The sequence below is a fragment of the Eufriesea mexicana genome, unplaced genomic scaffold (assembly GCF_001483705.2).
Source record: "Eufriesea mexicana isolate 0111107269 unplaced genomic scaffold, ASM148370v2 scaffold571, whole genome shotgun sequence".
Classification (NCBI taxonomy): domain Eukaryota; kingdom Metazoa; phylum Arthropoda; class Insecta; order Hymenoptera; family Apidae; genus Eufriesea; species Eufriesea mexicana.
The window spans coordinates 821,147-843,655 of record NW_016908756.1 but is presented as its reverse complement, the minus strand read 5'-3'; the positions used below and the strand labels follow the sequence as shown (position 1 = coordinate 843,655).

The 22,509-nt window shown below is 39.3% G+C and overlaps 1 protein-coding gene across 1 annotated transcript; it reads right to left on the bottom strand.

Moving 5' to 3' along the window:
- Positions 1 to 6,616: 6,616 nt before the first annotated feature.
- LOC108546077 (farnesol dehydrogenase) lies at positions 6,617 to 11,159 on the bottom strand. The gene is made up of 5 exons (XM_017898002.1): positions 10,652 to 11,159; positions 9,639 to 9,765; positions 7,704 to 7,848; positions 7,458 to 7,601; positions 6,617 to 6,753 (listed from the first exon to the last, which is right to left on the bottom strand). The coding sequence occupies exons 1-5, from the start codon at positions 10,953 to 10,955 to the stop codon at positions 6,715 to 6,717; spliced, it is 759 nt and encodes a 252-aa protein (XP_017753491.1). The 5' UTR covers positions 10,956 to 11,159; the 3' UTR covers positions 6,617 to 6,714.
- Between the last annotated feature and the right edge of the window lie 11,350 nt (positions 11,160 to 22,509).

The following is a 22,509-nucleotide window of genomic DNA, read 5'->3' as shown; positions in this document are numbered from 1 at the left end:
TTCCGAAATTTTAAAACATTCAGGCGGATATTATACGAAAACGCGATGCAGGCAAGCACGGTCCCGGGTAAGTAAGAAACGCAGGGTTTAAAGGCTTTTAACGTTCATCAAGAATTAAAAGGTCTCCGTTGCGATCCCGTGCTTATCTGTCACTCAGAGCTTCGGTAAACCAACAGGCTTCTGAGCTTTCGCTTATTTCGAGGCCAGCGAGATATTCTATTCATCATCCACTGAAACTTTCCTCTCCTTTACGCGAATTTATTTTCCTCGGGAAATCAGTATACGCGTGTGTTGAATTAGGACAATTAACATGGGGCATAATTGTAAGGGATCTTCAGCATGTTTGACTGCTGTACCTTTTTTCTTTTGACTTCTCGTGTCGCGGAACACGAGAATCCTGGAAATCCCTAATTTAACGAAATTAGGCGACGGCTCTTAAGACTTGGCTGACAATAGGCCTGAGGGCTCCACGTGGTCCGCACACGTTGGAAGCCTCAGGCCTTCGCTAGGGGTAACAAACGGCCGATGGGGTCACCGGCGCGCGGGTGAACCCCAGGTACCCCACCTTGGAGGAGAGGGTTTCCTCCACTATCGTGGTTTTTCGGGGGAACCTTCCCTCACTCCAAGGTAACGGATTCGCGAACCAAGGGAACGCCCTTGGTCAAAGACACTTCCGAACGAGCTCTCAGAGACATCGGTTCTCTTGAAACAGTTCTCTTCGAATCAGCAACACGCCACGGTTCTTTTCGAAACGTAGACCGTCGTAGAGGCGACGCTTTTCTGCTCGTGCAACTTAAACAGTTGCCCAATTTTCATTTGGCGGGCAACACGTGTCGTTGTCGCGAGACGGCCTGCACCGTCCCTGAAACACGAGAGTTTAGATCGCGACGCGACGCGACAGAAATTTAATTCCAATTCTTGAGATGAGGATATTTTTCATCCGAGTCCTTCTGCATAGTAGACAGTACATGAAGGATATTCCTGTGAATGGATAAATTGAGAACAATATTTATTGAACAGTATAACAACACAACATAAATTATAGTTAAATCACATAAAATAAATTCGCTTCTCACTGCGATATAATCTATTCACCACTCTTTCACGCACAACTTCTATTTCTGATGACTGTCATTCACCCACTAATTGTTTTTCACGACTCTCTGTCATACTCGTCACACACATACATTCTTCCACACAAACATTTCTCACACTTATACCAAACATTCTGTGACAACCACTACCACAATTACAGTATTGTAATTTTATTATTATTAAAGTAGAGGAATTTTTCTACGTAGTTTTCCTTCGAAATAGAGTCTTCTATCATTTTGATGATGCGCTTGTAATTGAAAGGTTCAGTTAAGGTGTAAATTCACATTCACATATGTATTACAATTTTGTCTTCTGTAATTACAGTGTGAGTACATATGTTTATTTCGCAAGTTTATTATTTAATTTAAATGGGAAATATAGTAATAAATAAATTAATTAAATATATAATAAGGGATTATAGTTGGTTCGGTGTTACAGTTGTTCTTTCTGGTTGCTCTAACTTTTTACAAATTTATAGTTGTTCACATGTGATTAGCTTTCTGAGGTTGGCCTCCTTCTTGAACGAAGAAACGATAGAAAATGTGTCAAAAATAGTTAAATGTGGGTGAAACAATTATGAATAAAATTGAATTCTATCTTTTGGGAGTTGTGACGTTTTAACAGGTTGATTGTCAACAAATTTTGTATAAATCGTCCATGGCAGGAGGAATGTTCTGTTCCTTTATATTGTTGTATAATGTAGGATGATTTTAGGAAATAAATATAAAGAGCAGAAAGGTCTTTCAATATCCAAATCCTAAAATAATAACAGCAATGATTCTGTTGAGGATGTCACGAATATTAGTGTACGATTATTCACATAAACACATTAAATATTCGTTATCGTCGACCAGTACAATATTGGACAATTATGCACCAGCTATAGTGTTTCCAAATATCCCCATTTCTCCGCCAATTTCAAAATGGCTGAACAAAAATTCAAACCTGGAAACTTTTCAAAAATAAATAAATAATTTTCCATGTCAAGTATATTTCTTTCACATACTCACAGGTTTCCAAGATTCTCACGACTTCCAGATACAAGTATATATGTACCTATGATTATGAAAGTGGTCTAAGTCACTTATATTTGCTTCTGAAATATTAACCCTTTGCACTAGAGAGGTGAGCTTCAGTCACCATTTCATAAAATTTGGAAGATCGATATTAATTAATATATCAAATTTGATGTAATGTAGCAGTGTGCGAAGTATAGAAGTCAAATAATTCTACAATTTTATTACTATATAATTTTTATTTATTTTATTAGTAGAGAATCTTTGAATTTCTACTCTTCTTTAATCAAAAAATCTTCGAGTCCAAAGGGTTAAAATCTTTGGCTTTTAAATACGTCATAAATTACGAAATTAATTGCGATGAAGCTACAAACTCAATCTAACGATTCAATTCTTCGCTGTCTCGTAGAAAATAAATATATTTTATCGTAATATACATATAATAAATAAATAATAAAATCGTTCTTATTAACTCGTTGACTTAGACCACTTTCATAATTATAGGTATATATATGTACAGTGTGAAAATAAAGTAATTGTGGGCAGGTTAAACGAGCGGAAGCTTAATGCAAAAATCGGAAAGGTGATTAACTTCCTTGGATAATCGTTAAACAAAGTCAGGTGGTTTCGTGGGATCGCGAGGAAAGTGGCGGGGGAGGGGGTGAAAGAAAAACGGCGGAACGAGAAAATCAACGCTGGACGGCACGTAAATAACAAGATAATTTATGATCGTTACACAATGATCGTCATAAATTGTATTTCTGCCGGACGACAGAACGTGCCGTTATGCGAGGAACTCCGGTTCCGCTGGCGCCCTCCACTCTGCGTGTCCCGACGTCGATATATTTTACCACGGGAACGCGATACATGGCCAGCATAATTTATCTGTTTTCAAATATGCCTGCACCGATAAATTTACATATTTTAATATAAATTCCTAAATGCCGGATCCGCGGCGGTCGCAGGACACGACGACTTTATCGATCATTTTTATCGTTCCACGTTCACGTCTCGCGATCCGCGAGTAGAGCCATTCCCTGTGCCCGCCATTGCGAAATTTTCGGCAATACGTATACTCATGTTCTCCTGTCTTTTTGTTTGCACCTTTTTCTTCCGTTTCCATCGTTGTCGTCGTTTTTGGGAAATTTAAACGTGGATGCTGTGGTTTGGATGATCATCGATGCAATAATATGGAGATGCAATACGGTGATTCGCGAAATTTTGCAGAGCCGCGAGAAATTTCCATACTGCTCATCGAGTGTGACCAAACCTAACCTCATTTTGTGATTCTCTTTAACTTCAATTCCAAATGTACTCGAATACGTGATTTGTTTAATTATTTTTTAAAATAAATATTGTATTGCAGAGATCGTGTCAGGATCTATGTGATCCATGCGAAATTTTGCAGAGCTGCGAGAAATTTACATACTGATCATCGAGTGTGACCAAACCTAACCTTAACTTGCGATTCCTTTTAATTTCAATTCCCAATATACTCGAAATTATATGCGATTTGTTTAATTATTTTTTAAAACAAATAATGCATTGTAGAGATCGTGTCAGGATCTATGTGATCCATGCGAAATTTTGCAGAGCTGCGAGAAATTTCCATACTGATCATCGAGTGTGACCAAACCTAACCTCAACTTGCGATTCCTTTTAATTTCAGTTCCAAATATACTCTTTAATGCATTGTAGAGATCGTGTCAGGATCTATGTGATCCATGCGAAATTTTGCAGAGCTGCGAGTAATTTCCATACTGCTTATCGACTGTGACCAAACCTAACCTCAACTTGCGATTCCTTTTAATTTCAATTCCCAATATACTCGAAATTATATGCGATTTGTTTAATTATTTTTTAAAACAGATATTGCATTGTGAAGATCGTGTCAAGATCTATGTGATCCATGCAGAATTTTGTAGAGCTGTGAAAAATGTTTATTCTTTGATTCTTTGATGGTCTAAATTTTGACCACAGTATAAGCTCTTCGATCGTGTCCAAATTTTTCCTCCATTTTGTGATTCTCTTTAATTTAAATTTCGTTAAGCTGTCGCTTTTATACTCGAAATTATAGGCGATTTGTTGAATTATTATCTATCATTTTCGAGTCAAATAAATATATTAGAAAATGCAATTCGAGATTTACTGGGCAAAGAGATTTTATCCTGCAATTTTATTCTCATATGCGTTGAGAATGATTAGAAAGCTGTGGAGGAATATTAATTACTAGCTTTCTCCTCGATCCTCCGCCAGGAAGATCGATTTCCGTTGGATTCTTCGCGAGGGAAGCGTAAAATTAGCGAGATCCCGGAAGAATATCCTCGCAGGGAACTTACATCCTCGTGGTGGGGGTTCGTAAGGATGGGGCGAAGTTTTTCATAAATTACAGTTTTATCGTGACAGATTGGCGAAGGTTGGAGGAGGTTATTAACCGTGAAAAGTGGAGGCCGCAAGTTTGGAGCATGAAGCTCCGAACTGCTCGAAGCTCGACGGAAGTTGTTTGACACCTTAACTGTCCCGTGCACCGAGATGCCTCGGGTGACAGTAAAGCTGTGCACAATGCGAGCTTTTGCCTTGACTGTCGGAAGTTTGCGTGCAAACCTGCTGCCAGCGTCGAGCAAATGTACACTCGTACGCTGACGTACAAGCTCATCGAGTGTTGCGACTTCTGTTGTCGTCAAACTTCTTTTTTCTCCTTTGCCTTTTATTATGCTGTCAGTCGGGTAGTCGACAACTTACGACTAGTCATTTAAACGTACGATTCCAGGGTTCTCGGGTGACGAATAGTTAGACGTCTTCTGAGAAATTTTGGGTAGAATTGGATGGAATAGAAGCTCTGTTTTACAGTCTTGAATGTTAGTAAAACATATGTGAAACGAGGAACGTTCGGATAATAATTAACACTCGTGTCAACAGGGTTAACAGGAAACAAGTTATAATTAGGAAAAAAGATATTTGGATTATAAAATAATTTTTTGCAAATTTTCCTACCCTTTTTATTTTCTGACAGATTGAAATTAAGAGGAATATTCATACTGCAGGAATATTCGGTGTATAAGAAAATAAAGAATACACTAAAATTCGCAAAGAATTATTTTTTGACTATTGTGAGTCTTTGTAGGGATAAGATTAAACTTAACCATATCAATTGAATATATAGTACATTCATGGTGGATCGTGTAACATGACTATGTCTGCTTTCATTGCTACTACCCCTGGCAAAAAGTTTTTGATCAAACTCAATAATACTTATCTTTTCATTATTTCCCCTCGATAATATACAAAACTTTAAATTATTTCTTATCTCGTTTTCCTTTCCTATAAAAATGATTTAACATCTTGTTTTATGCTCATAGTACAGTATAGTAATTTTAGATAATTTGGGTCGGCTAAAAAATTTGTTCTAGACGTAGCAATAATTTCATTTGACGTCCTAACATTTACAACAACATAATTTTGTATTAATTCTTGAATAACTAGAGGATCCATTCTGTATACGTAACAGAATATATAACCTCCATATAACAATACACAAGTATTGTACATTTTTAGTACAGGAAACGAATAAATATCATTTATCCACGTCGTAAACACGTTTTTCACACTATACATATTCACTGAATCTCGCTAGATACGATAAATGTACTACTACCGGTTCGTATTTGACCGCGCATGCGCCATGTTGGCGACCGTCGCGCCACCCGGCGTCAACGCGCCGAGTTAACCGGCCGTGCGCCATAACCTTTCAAAAACTCGCTTCTAACTCGAAGCACGACGAAAAGAGGAACTAAATACCTAACAGCGAATATTAGTTCCCGAGCTGTCCAGCCGGAAATTGAATTTTCACCGGTCTCTCGGCGAATCGGTCAATTAATGCGTGGACGTTTGACGTTGGGGTCCTCGGCGCCGCGATAAATTGCGATGGAATTTTCGAGTGCGCCGCGTGTATTTAACGAAATCGCGAGCCGCGGTCTATTAGCGAACGCATTACGTAAATTATATTGGGCCGGCGCATTAATCAACGCAAGAAATATGCTCCGGCCGGGTACACGGAATATTTAATGACGGCCCGTGGTGTGCGTGCGCGGCGAACGAGCGCGACACGGTGATTACGGCTAATTAGAGATAGCCCGATCGCGGGCAAGGGGAAGACTCGTAGTTAGTAACTGTTGCTCGCCTCGAATTAATGCCGAGTCCGGTCACGCAGCCCAATAATGGCATCAATCATTGCATCCTAAGGAGCAACGGGCCCTGTAATTACGCCGCGACTGCGTACCGACTATTCGCAGTTTGTAATCAATAGCGCGTAATCTGGCTACGAATGAAACCGTCCTCGCGAATTTTCACGTCTGCCACGAATTTTCGCGTCAATCGCGAATTTTCCTCCATCTTTATGCTAAGTGTTACGAGCACGTGACGAACCATATCATAGAGGATTGTCTTTGTTAAATTCTACGTGGATAATGACTCACAGGTTTTGAGAAGTAAACAGACTCTTTTAGTAACTTCTTTGGATTTATTTGAAATCTATCAGTAGCTTCTCCTTGGGACCTGTTCATATGTAGGCACACACAGGTACTGTACTACGAATGCACAGGGATTAAACTTCACCCGTGCGTTGGATGGTGAGCTCGGTGATCTAGAATTTCATCAGTCACCCTAACATTATGCCACTCTGTGTCTAAACTGAATGGATTGCTCGAGACTACTTCTGTCATTGCGAGTGGTCTTTATCTTAACGACCTGGATGAGTGAATTGCAGATCTGTGATTGAATTTGTGCATTCTTTTCTTGCGATTGGAGAGTGCAGATAAAAAGGCTGAAAGGATATTAATAAATATGGAGTGAAATATTCTTGGGACAATTAATTCGGGATGTATGTTGGCAAATGCACCACACTGTACATTGTGTCTTCAGTTAAGAGGGAATTCAATTTCTCCAGTCTTTTTCAATAAATGAACAAATAATAAATAAGAGTATCTTGTAGCCTTTCTTAAAACACACGGATTTTTCCTTTTTTTTTCTTTTTAAATTAGATTTAGGAATATTTCAAAGGTTATTATAACTCGTAATACCCTATGAAAGGAAAAATCAAAATGACAATGGAAGAAACGTCACGAAATTTTGGAATAATAAAAATTTAGTCTATTCTGTTCCTAGGTAATACTGTGACACACAAAATTTTGGCACTTTTAGCCTTCCTTCCAGTTCTCCTACTCTCTGCATTTCAAAATGGCAAGTTTCGAGCGTCCATCGAGACGAATAAATAAATAAATTTGCACTCGACGAGGTACAGCAATCGATTCAGTTTATACAAAAGCTTGGCAGGCTAAGAATACTTACTTGGACCTCTGGTCGAGTGCTTAACGCGTAGATGACAGCGTCAGCGACATCTTCCGGTCGAAGAGTGGGTATGTTCTTGAAGGCTTCCACCAATCGCGGCACGTGACTGCCTATATTAGTATCGACGAAGCCCGGATTGATGCCCTGTGGACAAAACAGGGTAACAGGGAAAATGGCGAGAGACAGGTGGCGGTTATAAGGCTCATAAAAGCTTTTCATGCGATGGTGGAGGCCGCGCGAACTTACGGTGATTCGAATCGGTGCTTTAATGGCCGCCAATTCCCGCCTCACCGTGTGCGTTAATGCAACAGTGCCGTGTTTGCAAGCCGGGTACAGGTTCCAGCCATCTTTTTCCAAAAGGTAACTACTCGGAATTTCGCGTCCCAGCACGCTGCCGCACGAAACAAAAAATTGCTTCAACAGGCCGCCCGTGGCCGGCCATTTGCACGGCGTTTTATTCGAATCGACTTCGAGCGCAAACAGCCGGAACGTTTGTTTCGGTCTTAAAAGCGTCCATCCTCTTTTTTCTCCCCCTCGACCCCCCTCGCGCCCCGTTTCAGCCCTCTTTTTCCACCTTTTTCCACTTTTCGCTCGGCCGGGCCGCGTGGAAACAGGACGAGCGGAATTTCCGGCAGCTTTCTCAAACAACACGGCCTTTACACGCGTGTCCCTCCGAAACCCGACCTTCGACAACGCTTCCAGGCTTCTCGGAGTAACGACACGATGGTGAATTTTCTAGCCTACGAGTCTCTTCGTTCGTGCTCGAAGTAGATTCCTCTGGCTCGAATAATCGATCATAAGATGTGAGGTATGAGATACACGATGGTTCTTTGTGGAAGAAGTTCGATTTTTAAGGTAAATTGGAGAAAGTGGATTTTTGACTTGATTTTTGGGTTAGTAATTGAGAATTTGAAGTTTCCTTTTCCGAGAAAATTTCTCGGTTGTTAATCGTTTGAATGGCATGACGGTGTCAGGGTCAGAGGGATCAGTTCTTCGCGCGAATACTTCTTTATGCGAATAATTCTTCGTGCGAAAAATAAAAATAAAGATACAAGACAGTAATCGGAAACGTAATGGCGGATAGGATAGGTGTCTTTGAAACATTTTTCCCACATAAAAGAAAAAAGAAAAGAAAATGACGAAAAGCGGAGGCGATTTTGAAACATTTTTCTCGCATAGAAGAAAAAGAAAATGGCAGAAAGTAGAGATTATTTCGGAACATTTCCTTCGCATAAAAAAAAAGAGAAAATGGCGGAAAGCAAAGGCGATTTTGGAACAATTTCCCTCGCATAGAAGAAAAAAAAATGGCGGAAAGTAGAGGTAATTTAGTAATATTTCCCTGCTGTAAAAAAGAAAAAAGGAGATGGCGGAAAGCAAAGGCGATTTTCAAACATTTCCTTCGCATAGAAAAAAGAAAAGAAAATGGCGGAAAGCAAAGACGATTTCGGAACAATTTCCCTCGCATAAAAGGAAAAAAAAATGGCGGAAAGTAGAGGTAATTTAGTAATATTTCCCTGCTGTAAAAAAGAAAAAGAAAAATGGCGGAAAGCAAAAGCAATGTCGAGACAATTTCCCTCGCATAGAGGAAAAAGAAAATGGCGGAAAGCAAAGGTAATTTAGTAATATTTCCCTGCTGTAGAAAAGAAGAAGGAAGATGGCGGAAAGCAAAGGCGATTTTCAAACATTTCCTTCGCATAGAAAACAGAAAAGAAAATGGAGGAAAGCAAAGACGATTTCGGAACAATTTCCCTCGCATAAAAGGAAAAAAAATGGCGGAAAGTAGAGGTAATTTAGTAATATTTCCCTGCTGTAAAAAAGAAAAAAGGAGATGGCGGAAAGCAAAGGCGATTTTCAAACATTTCCTTCGCATAGAAAAAAGAAAAGAAAATGGCGGAAAGCAAAGACGATTTCGGAACAATTTCCCTCGCATAAAAGGAAAGAAAAAAAATGGCGGAAAGCAGAGGTGATTTCGTAACATTTCCCTCGCATAAAAAGAAAAAGAAAATGACGGAAATCAAAAGCAATGTCGGAACAATTTCCCTCGCATAGAAGAAAAAGAAAATGGCGGAAAGCAGAAGCGACGTTCGCCAAGGGACAAGCGAAATGCATCGGCGTGCAAGCGGAAGGGTTCGCGTGAACGGATGAACGATCGGACAAGACGAGGCTCGCGAGCAACAATACCTGTTGATATTGAAAATATGCCCTTCGATGTTTCGCTGGCGCATCGAGCGCACCGCCCGGTTCGTGCACACGGCGTTTGCGAGGACATTAATATTTAACAGCCTTTCGAATGTCGCCCTGTCGCTCTCTGCAAGTGTAATTTATGGAATTTTTTAAAACGCGCCAACGAGCTGGCGAACGAGGTCCCGGGCGTAATACCTCGTCCCTTATGGGCCGGGTCTACACGCCGTATAAAGGGCCTTTTTTTCCACCCCAGCGTGTCTTTGGACCTTGCGCAGGTTACGCGCAGACTTAACCACTTATGCTACGATAACGAGTCCGACTCGTGAGTTTTTCATGAATGAAAAGACAAGCGAATTTCACTCGCAGTGTATTCCAATTGTACTTTACACCTTCGTCTACAATATCGTGTATGACACGTGGTGAGGACATCGAGTGTCAGGGGTGAGAACTATGATTTGTAGATAAGACTCGATGTCAACAACACAGGTCAAGCTCATAGTTAATTTTCGATAACGTATTTCTATCTCAGTTGCGTGTTATTTTTCCAAGTGACTCGACGTGTGACAGACTCTGCTGTTGATTATATCTCGACGGTCGGAAATTAAATCGTAGCACCAGGGGTTAAGGTACGTTAACGTGTGCAGATTTTGTGCGATTTTATATTGTATATTACGTATAAAATAACATACGAATATATAATAATAGGTAATCGAAGTTCAATAATTTTATAATGCACAGTTTCCTATAATTAAATCGGGGTAAAAAGGGGGTAGGTTTGGGTTAGGTGCGATTGTGGAGAATATTTGGTTTGAAAGAATGGTACGTGTAGGTACTGGTATTATTTCGTAAGGGGTCAAATGACCCCTCGCGGTATATAAGGTATGTAAAAAATAAGTTAAGGGAAAAACGGAAAGCGAGAAATTAAAGAATCATGTAATATAAGAATTTTGGCAGCTAATGGGTTAAACATCAATTCTTGCTGTCCTCGCAGTCAGCATGCAGTGTCTTACCAATCACGCGAGTGTTGTCGAACACCCCGGCGTTGTTTACCATAATATCAACACCGTTCCACGTGGACTCCGCGTACTGGAAAGCCTGGTCCAGGTGGTCCTGATTGGTCACGTCGCAAGGCATGACGTGCAATTTCGTGGACGGCCCGAGTTTCACCTGGTGACTCAGGGACGAGAGTCCCTCTGTTTTGACATCCAGCGCCAGCACGTTCACCCCTTTCTCCAGAAGGGCTATCGTGATCGCTTTGCCGATGCCTGACGCAGCGCCGGTGACAATGGCGCATTTCTTCACCCAGCGATCCATGTTAGGGATTCTTCTTTGTGAGAGGGATTCTTCCGGTGAGTCTCGAGGAATGTCAAGAGGATTACGTCTCTGGAAACGTCTCGAGTCGATCGGGAGACTGTCAGAGGATCGGAACGAGTGCGGTTCGAGGATGACTTCGGACCAACTGACGTCCTGAAACTTTGCGTCCTGTCTGAGTGGATCTGAAGCTCGAAGCACTTTGCTCTAGAGTGTGGCGCGTTGGACTAGTTCTACGATAATGACAGCAGACAAGTGGATGTTTGCGTAGTAGTGGACAGCTTGCGTCATAGGCTAGCGAATTACCATAAGCTTGACATTGTTCGTGTGTAAGAACGTCTTGAGGATGCAATTGATTATATCGTCGAAGAGTGAAATTAAGATTGCTGACTTTTTGTCCGCCATTTTGAATTATGAAACAAACGTCTCGACTTACTGATCCGACGTATTTTAATCGTCGTTTCTTTTGTTATTCGTTAGTGAAAAACTCGTTGCGCGTCAGACGATCGTAATCGATCAAATCGCTAGATGGAATTGATAATGACGTGATTATGGTTGTGCAGTAAGTGGCTAAATTCACGCGTCGATCCGAGATATTAGAGAATAGTGGAAGTTATGGGTAGGCATTTTCTCGGTAGTTGGAGTTTCACTGGAGTAATAGGGAACATAGGCGACGATAATGAAATAATAAAAACGAGAACAATGGTCTTCCTGGCTATTAGCTTCCTGAAGCCTCCATTCCTCTGCCGCGCTGCGTTTTCTCATTCATATATTCTTGCATATGCATGGCCTCTGTTTTCATAGCTCTCTACTTCCATCTGAAATCTTGACCGTGCGTCTCTCGTCCGCGTAATAATATTTTTCCGCATGTGCACGCTGTTACATTCTTTATCACCAGGGTATGTAGAAAGGGACATTGCGAACTTCAATGACTGTGCACTCTTGATTCGCGTGTGTAGAATAGATGTACTGACACTGGAGGGAGGGGGTACATAGAAAGTAAATAAATTTCACTCGTGTTAGTTAGTCCAGCTAATTTCGAAAGAGGTCGCATAGTGTAAATACATTTCTATCTCATATCGAATATATTATGTATGAAACAATTACGGTGCAAATTTTATAATATATATATATACTATATTGTAGAGACACTTGGGTAGGTGATAAATAATAGGCTCTATTTATTAAATAACAAATAATAATGGATTAAATTAGCAATGTGTGGTGACGATTAGGCTACGAATTTATAATAATTAGCGCAAGGTCATTCGACCTTCCGCACGTACTCCAGATAATACGCTCGATCCAGTCATCCTGCGATACCACAATATCTTATCATTTCTTAACCGATAATTCGATAATGTAATACTTATTCTTTATCTATTCGTATAATGCACTGAAGCTACTTAAATTTTAATATTTAAAATTTTTTATTTTTAATAATTAGAAATAGCAAATTCAAGGTGCTATGCTTACATAATACGACATTATCTAGGAAATTCGTATCAGATAAAGGAATTTTTGCAAAAATATGCAAAAATATTCGTTGAAAATACGTTTATTATTCAATTACTTAGAAACATGAATAATTATAATTATGGACATTAATGAACTCGGAATACTCTTAGATAATTTGTGAAATAACAATGAATTTTTTAAGTTTTATCTAATAATATTCCATTTTAACCAAAAATTGTGGGTCTGTAGAAAAACACGTTTTCCCGAAAACTGATCGTGATAGAGTAATTTGTATTACGAATTCGTTTTCAGAAAAATATATTAAAATTGAAAGAAGCCAATTTTATTTCAATTACCCATAGTATAATTAAATTTAGTAATTATAATTTAAATATACATATCTATCACAATATGTTCATCCCAAACATGAAAATTCGTGAATACCATACTAATAATGTACTTTCCAAGATGCTCGAACCTTTCGTTCGATCTTGTCATTCACGCTGTCATTTAAAAATGTCAAAAGAGGGGGGAAAGGGAAACTAAAAGTTCCATTTATCCCAAGACAAGGAGAGTGATAAAAGAGAAATTGCAACTCACGAATACTATAGCAGTTACACCTAGTTAGGCTCCAATATGGTGTTTGGCACCCGCACTTCCGGTACCGCGACTCGTCGCATTTCAAGGCCACGCGGTAGCTACTCCAGACAGGAAGTTGCCGAGCCGTATTCCCTATCAGTCGGTGCTTTCCTCGCGAGGAGACGGAGAGATCCGCGAGCAGACTTCTCTGAAGGACGTGGTACATATCCGGAAGTCGTGCCGCGGAATCTGCGGGATTTCGAGGCGCCGCGGCGCCTGATACTCGGATAGACGTCTCTGCAGAGAGATCGTGCGCAGGAGCCGATGTGACTGGGATACAAGCGGGTTTGCGGCAGGTCACGTCGCGCTTCACTTAAAACAAGTAAAGTCCGCGGTAAAACCGGCGGATGCGGTCGCAGGGTAAACGGATCCACCTAATCCGAAGTAGCTTTGTCGTTTCGAAGTGGATATGGACGCGTAACTGTCTTCCCAGGCAAACGCGTGTGTACGCGAGCGTGTTTGCTCGCGTGTCAGTTCGCGGAGGAACCGTGGTGCGACAAGGGTAGCTTGACTTTGAACGATGTCGTCGGTGATGCTTCCTTTGACAATGGAATTAACGTTAAAATCTAATAGGACGAGGTGAGAAGAGGATGAAAACTTATTTACGAATTTTAAGCTCGTAATTTAAGTTGCAATTTAGCTTCGAAATTTATGAAGAGACGTGTCTTCTTTCTGGTATGTGTATTAGAGGATAGTATCCGAACGTTTACTATTAAAGTATTGGTAAAGTCCCTGTGTGTATATGTGTAACAGTGTACCTTAAGATTTGAGGACAATAGCTTTGGTTCCTTTTCTCAATTTTGTGTATTAAAAAGTAAGGAGTTAGATTGTAATATTGATTCATCTTCCGTCACGTATAGCGTAGTCTTAAGACGATTTCTTACTTAACTCACTAGCGCCACCACGGTCCGTATCTACGATAAGTGTGCCATATATAAGTATCGCATATATAGTCTATTTATTTTCTGTGTTTCTGTGTTTCTTTTCTCAATTTTATGTATTAAAAAGTAAGGAGTTAGATTGTAATATTGATTCATCTTCCGTCGCGTATAGCGTAGCCTTAAGACGATTTCTTACTTAACTCACTAGCGCCACCACGGTCCATATCTACGATAAGCGTGTCATATATAAATATCGCATAGATTGTCCATTTATTTTCTAATTTTACTGATACAATCTTCGAATTTCTTCTTTACTATTTATACCATATCGTTTAAAACATTTCAGTTAAACATATACCTGGCAGTCGTTAAAAACGAATGAATCAGAATTTGTATTAATTTCCTCGCTTCTTCATATTCCACCTGAAACGAAGCTCTTATAAATCAGTTGCAAAATTATGCAACAAAGTACCACGATTTTTAAACTATATTTAGTATAAACTATACAACTCTAAGACGAGTGATGTCCTTATCGTAAATGGGATCCACATAGATGGCGCTAACAGCGGGCCGTAAAATGTGCAACTAATGTTCCCGCGTTGGAGCGTGGACGGGCAGGAAAAATAGGGATAACCGTAAAACGGTGATCGAAACAGCGAACGAGCGATCGACTCGAGGAATTTATCGAATTACGTTGCAGCAGCATCGCGCGGGTTCATAAGCTTCGTTCCACGAAACACACCTTGCATTTTTCGTGGAACAGGAGGTACCAGGGAGATCCGTAACGCTGGATCCTCCGGGATCGATCATTCGATGATCCACGGTCCTCGGGATCCGCTAGCTTCTTCGCGGATACAGAGTACCGGGTTCCCAGACGCAATAACAACGACGTGTATCGATCTAGTCGGCAGCTGGTACGCTCCTGGCGCCCGGGACATTATTCTCGTTCGCACCGCGAGGAAATAAACAAGAAAAGCAGCGGAATCTTTAGTCGTTTCCTGGTGCCGAGCACCAGATGCTCCCGTAGCTCGGTCATTTCTCAATGTTGCCGTGATTATACGAGTCCTCTCCGTTCTACTTACCGCCATCATTCCCATCAGACTTCTTCTTTCGAACGGGCGTTACGTCGATCTCGAGATTTCAGGTACACGTCGTTACCACGTTCTAACTCGATGTAATAATTTTTTAATACCATTTTTTACTTATTAAAAATTTATCATCATTATAAGATCCCCACGCCCCCCAAAACAGGGTAAGTTCCATTTGAAACATTTTTGGAAATGAAGTATAGTTCAGAAAATTATTAAGTCCGAAACTTCAAATGAGACACCTTGTAGAATTTTCAATAAAAATTTCGATAAGATTCGAAGCTGTTGACCAAAAAATTTGAAAAGTTAATGTTCAAAAATGAGAACTATTTTATTACACACCCCCTGCAGGGTGACTATTCTATGAAATATTCAAGAAAAGTTAGAAATTCATTTTATCTCGAGGGCGAGAGTGGCGTGGCACGCAAACTGCGATGAACACATAGGTCCGCTTTACATCGCGCATGCGCATTTATCTGCATGCGTTTAATATCGAAGTCTCGCATTCTGTCGGAATAATACCGGTTTGCTTCCCTTAAAATCCTCCGCGTCCGGCTATTTGTTTACCTAAGACGTTCAAATACCGTGTCGGTGTTATTCCGGCCCGCCGTGAGGGCGCGGAAGTCGACGAGGAAGCCAGAGGGCGCGCCGGTCGCGGCGCATGGCCTCCCAGGGACGTAGCACGCGTTTCCGACGCCCCGATCGTTTCCCGACGTTTCGTTACCAGCATTGTCTATATTTTTCGTCTCCAACGACGGATCCTAGGCGAGGAATTACCGCGGACGATGCCTCGCATCAGCGAGCGTGTACGCGGCCGCGAGCGCGCTTCGGCGAGCATTTTTCAACGACGGCAAAGAGAGGAGAGCTTTCATCCGGTGAATTAATTGCCGGACGGGGAATAATTTAAGCGCGAATTCCCGGCGCGAACAAATTTCGCGCGACCCCCGCGCGCATTTGTCGCGGGACGTGCCCTGCTGCTCGTTTTTCGCTTTCGTCGCTCGAGTGCCCAGACCCCGGCCATCGATTCGACGATTAAACTTTCAATAATTGAGAACGACCGGCTATGCACTCGGTTAACTCGTGTTTCATGTATGCACGAATTCCAGATGATCGGCAGTATATATTGACCTGTCGCTTGTCTCGTCTGTCTCGCTCGCGAATTAGGTGATTCTAGTTCACGGATGTCGGGGGTTGTTGGTTTTCACGATGCACTCGAGGATTAATTTTTCTTTCCCTTTGAGGTGGTAGCCTTGCACGCATCATTAGAGGGATCCGAAAAGGTTTTTTAAGCTTCCTTAGGTAGACGATAGAATAATACCAGAGGCTGTAATTCGCAATGCTTCTTGAAGCTAATGTAAGAGGTTAGGTTAGAGGTTAGAGGTTAGGTTTCCATGTGGATATTTTATTTTTGCAGCACACTATGCTTACAGCACACACCATGCTTGCTCTCAGAAAACAATTGACATCCATAGTTGCACGTTGTCATTTATTCTTCCACGGTTGCCGATTCTTTCACATTCACTCATCATTCGTACCAATCGAGACATTGCTACCAACAATAACGTATACCTATGTTACATGAACACTCGCATAGTGTATCGGTCCTTAATAGTACAGAGGAATACTAGCTATAGTTCACATTTTTATCTACAAACTGTATTTGTTCATATGAAAAATGGCTGCGACAAAGTGATAACACAGGTACCAGATACGAAGAAACACATCATTTACGTTTTGCATCTTGACATTGATAGCATATGCTCTACCACTGTTATATATGTATTCCTCGCTATAATAAATAATTAAGGAAGAATATCTCACTCAATGTGGCAATAAAGAATCCTTACAAAGAGGTTTCTCGAGAATAAAAATCGCGGAATTGATTTCACGAGTGAAAAATGGCGAAGTATGCGTGTAGGTGCACAGTATAGGGATACATATTTCATGTTCGGTACTTGTTACAGGTCCGAGTGAGTCGCGGAAGGAGTGAGACAAAGAGTATTAAAGAGATAAAGAAATAAACACGTAGAACAATTATAATAATAACACGTCGACTGTTAGGATATAATTACCAAGAATTATCGGAAAAGATGCCATTGGAATTCCTGCACAGTCCGAAATTTAGGGGTGCACAGGGTTGGATTACGTGGAATCCCGTTTAGACAGCTTTGGAAAAATAGCAGGCGATATCTGGAACGCTTTGTTCCCACAGGATGCACGTCATTTTCATGCACGCCACGGGAAGATGGCGATTAACGAGCAAAGCGAAGGAAACCACCCCTTCTCTCCCGGCCCACCCCCGGGCTTCCGTTACGTTCTCTGAAACAACAGACGTCCATCCCGGTAATTTCTCGCCGGCAACTATTATCACGCGTATTCTTCCGTAATAATACAATTTTCCGCCCTTTATCGCATAGATTACGCTCGATAACGAGCCGCGCATGACGTCGTCGCTTTCCCGCATTTTCATCCAACGCAGCTTTTTCTCCTCGCGGCTTAATGGTATCGATTCGCACGCTAAACGAGACGGAAATATCCTTTCGAGAGGGAATAAATTACACGCGTCGCAATCGGCGAATTTTCAACTCCCCCCTGAGCAACGGAATTCGCGAATTCGCGCGTTCGTTATGTACCCACGAAGCCCCGTCGCTGGAGATAACAGACGCGACGAGTAAGAAGTCGCGAGTGTTATTCTACTTCAGTTCGCTGGGGTGTGCTGATGCACGAGGGGCACTGCAGAGGGCGGAAATAATTTTGAAGGCTGCAGTTTCTGGGGAGGAGGTAATGGGAAATGGATATATCGTGGGATACCATTTTGGAAAGAAATCGCGAATTTTTGTTAACAAAAACAAATTATAAATCGATCAATATTTTCTGAAGGCAAATAGGCAAATGGAAAATTATTTTAGCCAGCAAAATTAAGTTGCGTGGTCCTTGCTAGGAGATGCGTAGGTTAACCAGTTAGCTGTGGCACATGCACTTATATGTGTCGCGAAATTCGAGCGATGACGAGTATACTCGTCAATCACAGCTAACTGGTTAAGAAAAGCATGAAAGCATGTCCTTGACCACCGAAACAGAGTCCTTAGAAATCAATTGTGACCAGCGCGAGTGTGAGTCGCTTTGTGTTGCAAAGAGTGTTAGGTTAGAGTGTGCCTTTGTGTTTTCGTTTTGTTATCTTGGTGTTCTTTTCCTAAATTAAGTTAGTTTCATGAGTTTTGAGTTTGTGTTATTCTGTTCTTGTTGTTTTGTCAATTTTTACTGTCTCAAAACCAATTTTCGCCATACTACAATATTATCCTTTTGCACTAAGAATTATTTTTTGTTGTAGTAAAATTAACCAGTTAGCTGTGATTGACGAGTATACTCGTCATGGAGAAGTGGCAGGATTTTGTGTCATGACGAGTATACTCCAAATTTTCCATCAAAATGTACTATTTTTTCATATTTACTCATTTTATTTCAATTTAAAATGGTGTTTAAAATATTTAAATTTATTAAATACTCGCAATGAGACAAAATTTAATGAAAGTGTAATGATTAATCGACTTTCAAAAAATACTTTAGCATTTCTTTCAATTTTTCAAGTAAAATTTCTAGAAAGTGAATAAAATGAAGTTTCCTCATATTTCATTTAACAGGAATCAAAATTTCTTTGTCTAAAATATTTTAATTAAATATACATTATTACCTGAAAAATTAATGCAAGTGTAAATAAAATTTCCACTCACAAAGGAATAAATTTTGCAATTTACAGTGAGTTGTGAATTTAGAAATTCGTGGATAGTAAATTAGCATAGTAGGGGGATGATTCGTGACTCGATTAGCGATCAACAGTGATCGTTTCGATCTTCCGAAGTTAGTAGTGATCGAGTATATAAGGACCGTGGGATGTGAGAGGTTATTTGCTGTTCCGACTTGGCAACATACACATCTCGAAATCGAGGGTGGGTCAGAGATTTGAATAGGGTAGACAATAGCTATCGCCTAACACCCTCGGCTAGCTGATGGCCTTCGACCACTCCATTCGAGCTCTATCATCCCAAAACACGCGACTTACACTTATTTAATCACCTCGCAATTTAATAATTCACTTCACCTCCTTCTATTAAACAATTTACCCACGCATTTAATTACCAATTTAATAATCCCGATATTAACGCGAATTAATAAATTCATAATCCATCAGCGCGAAATTTCTAAATAATAACTAGCCAGAAATTTTTAACGAGCTACCTCGCGTGATCAAAATTAATAATTGGCATCGTTTGGCCTCGGATCGCACTCGAAATTAAAATCCACTCTCGCGTTCGTTCTTATTTCGCGTTTATGGGGTGTAGTGGTTGCTATAGGCAAGCTCGCATTGGAAATTAAAAGAACGATTTCCCTATGAGAGAGAATGGCAATCGACGTCGATAAGGGGACTTCTCGAGCTCTTTCCGGCAAAAACGAGGATTCCCGTGACAGTTTCGCCCTTGCATCTCGGTTCTTGAGACATTTTCTAGTAGCATTAGGGAGAGTTATTTGAAAACTTGCTGGAAAGTTTGAGGGAACTATCGGGAGAACGGCAGGGAAAAAGTCAGTCAGGGCAGTGACGTTCAACTTTGCTTTCCCGAGCGATAGACGATAACAGACGTTATCGACATCTTTTTATTCACAGAACCTGGCGAGCTTACTCGCGATACAGGGCCGTAACAAGCTGAAAGTTCACCGCTTCCCTAGTTCTACGCCCATTTAAATTCCACGCGATTTACCATTCCATTAGAATAAATTACTTTCGTTAGAAAGTACAATATTAGTGTTATTTAATTTCGAATACGTCAATTTCGATCAGTATACTCGACAGAATAGGAATTAACAAATTCTAATAAAATTCGCGATACAGGGCCGTGATAAGCTAAAAATTCACCATTTCTTTGTTCCGAGGCCATTTAAATTCCATACGATTTTCCATTTCATTACAATAAATTACTTTCATTAGAAAGTACAATATTAGTGTTATTTAATTTCGAATACGTTAATTTCGATCAGTATACTTGACAGATTCGGAATTAAAAAATTCTAATAAAATCACAAACCTGTCTAGTCATCTTTTTCTTTAACCTTCGTTATTTATTATTTAAAGAATTATGTGACAATTAAATAAATAAAAGATAAATTCAAAATAAAAGAAAGAATCGTGGAATATTATTTAAAGGATTTTCCAAATATTTGAGAATTTGCTATTAAAAATATTAAATAGTAAAAACGAACAGAATTAACGAATTAACAAATTCTAATAAAATGACAAACCCGTCTAATCGTCTTTTCCTTTAACCTTCGTTATTTATTATTTAAAGTATTAAGCAATAATTAAATAAATAAAATATAAATTCAAAATAAAAGGAAGAATCGTGGAATATTATTTAAAGGATTTTCCAAATATTTGAGAATTTGCTATTAAAAATATTAAATAGTAAAAACGAACAGAATTAAGGAATTAACAAATTCTAATAAAATGACAAACCCGTCTAATCGTCTTTTCCTTTAACCTTCGTTATTTATTATTTAAAGTATTAAGCAATAATTAAATAAATAAAATATAAATTCAAAATAAAAGGAAGAATCGTGGAATATTATTTAAAGGATTTTCCGAATATTTAAAAATTCGCTATTAAAAATATTAAATAGTAAAAGCGAACAGATCCGGAATTAACGAATTCTAATAAAATGACAAACCTGTCTAGTCATCTTTTCCTTCGTTATTTATTATTTAACCCTTTGCACTCGAGAGGCGCCTTTCAGTCGTCATTTGATAAAATTTCGAAGCTCGATATTCATTAATATATCAAATTTAAAATAATGAAACAGTGTGTGAGGTATCGAAATTAAATAATTCTACGTGTTAATTATTATACGATTTCTTATTCAGTGCTCAGAAAAATATCGTCACCTTTGTAACAGAAAATCTTTGAACTCCTATTCTCCTTAAGCCAAAAATCGTCGAGTACAAAAGTTTAAAGAATTAAGTAACAACGAAATAAATAACATATAAATTCAAAATAAAGTAAAGAATCTTCCTAATATTAAAAAATTTGCTATTAAAAATATTAAATAGCTAAAGCGAATTTTATTTCCACAAGGACCATCTTTTCACGACGAGTATACCCCGGAAATAAATTTCCAAAAATTAACGAGGCCCCTGTATAATATTTTAACCCGAAATAATGACAGTAACGAAAATTATAAATTAAAAATCATAGCGAATAGTAGGAAATTTACGTATAAAATATCCCGTATCTATTTCGCCGGCTGTCAAATATATTTTATATGGGAAATATATTTTATATGGGAATATCTCTGACTCTGCGAAGCTTGCTGTGCAGCAGAGAGATCTCGAAGCCGGTACTTTATCGAGGAAGTATTCCGTGAAATTTCTTTCAGTATAATGATTGCCGCAGGCAGCAGTCTCGATGCGATCTTCGAGGGCGTCATGAATTAGTTACATTTTATCTGATATCGAGAGGAGGCTGCTGTATGTTCGGGGTAAAAGGAACAAACGGCGAAGGAATCGGGAAAAGACATAGACGCACATCGTCTGCGAATCCATTTTACATAATACGATTCTCGTTAAAATTCCATCCTCTATATCGAGCACCGTTCTTACACCGAACCATTACACTAATAATATAGCGGGCCATTATTATGGCTATCGATGATAAAACTATTCAGCGATACCGTGACAGAATCTCCCTTCCAGCAGATAATTCTTCCTTGTTCCAGCGAAGCTTTTTAGGGACGATGTTGAACGAATTTGATGAAAATAGAATAAAATTATAAAATATATTCCAGTCTCCAATTTTTCGATGCTTCTCTGTTATACTATAATAATGTATCAGAGCACTGTTATACGTATATCCCGATGATAAAATTATTCGGAGATATCGTAGGAATATTATCTTACACGCAGATCATTTTTCCGTACCTTCGTGAAATTTTGTTAGAAATAATACTACAAAATAAGTATGTTTAGTAATTGAAAAACTACAATGGCAAAATACCATTTTATAAATTTTATTTCTACTTTCGATTATTTTTAACCCTTTGCACTCGATTGATGTCTCTCAGTTATCATTTAATCAAATTCTAAAGATGGATATTAATTAATATATCAAATTTACAATTAAGTAAAATAATTTTACGTTTCAATTTGCATACGATTTCTTATTTACCGTGTTAGAAATATCGTCGAATTTATGGCAGAAAGTCTTCGAATTACTATGATATTTTCCTGTAACGAAAAAATCGTCGAGTGCAAAGTGTTAAAGAGTTTCCTGGCACTTGTATTTTGAAAATTTTTGGTATTCGTGTAGGTGGTGGTGAAATATTAGTTTCCTACGCTCCTGATATTTTGGATCGACAATTTTTACTCTTTTTTATATAAATATTTATTTATTTAATATACAGAGCGGGTTATAAATTTTTGCGTAGTTCCATTACGATTTCATTTCG

Bases quoted from the DNA above. Each gene is read 5' to 3' on its own strand.
- LOC108546077 (XM_017898002.1), bottom strand. From the start codon at position 10,955: ATGGATCGCTGGGTGAAGAAATGCGCCATTGTCACCGGCGCTGCGTCA. The intron at 9,766-10,651 runs GTAAGACACTGC...TTACACTTGCAG, and splicing joins CGACAACACTCGCGTGATTG to AGAGCGACAGGGCGACATTC. The intron at 7,602-7,703 runs GTAAGTTCGCGC...TTTTGTCCACAG, and splicing joins AAGCACCGATTCGAATCACC to GGCATCAATCCGGGCTTCGT.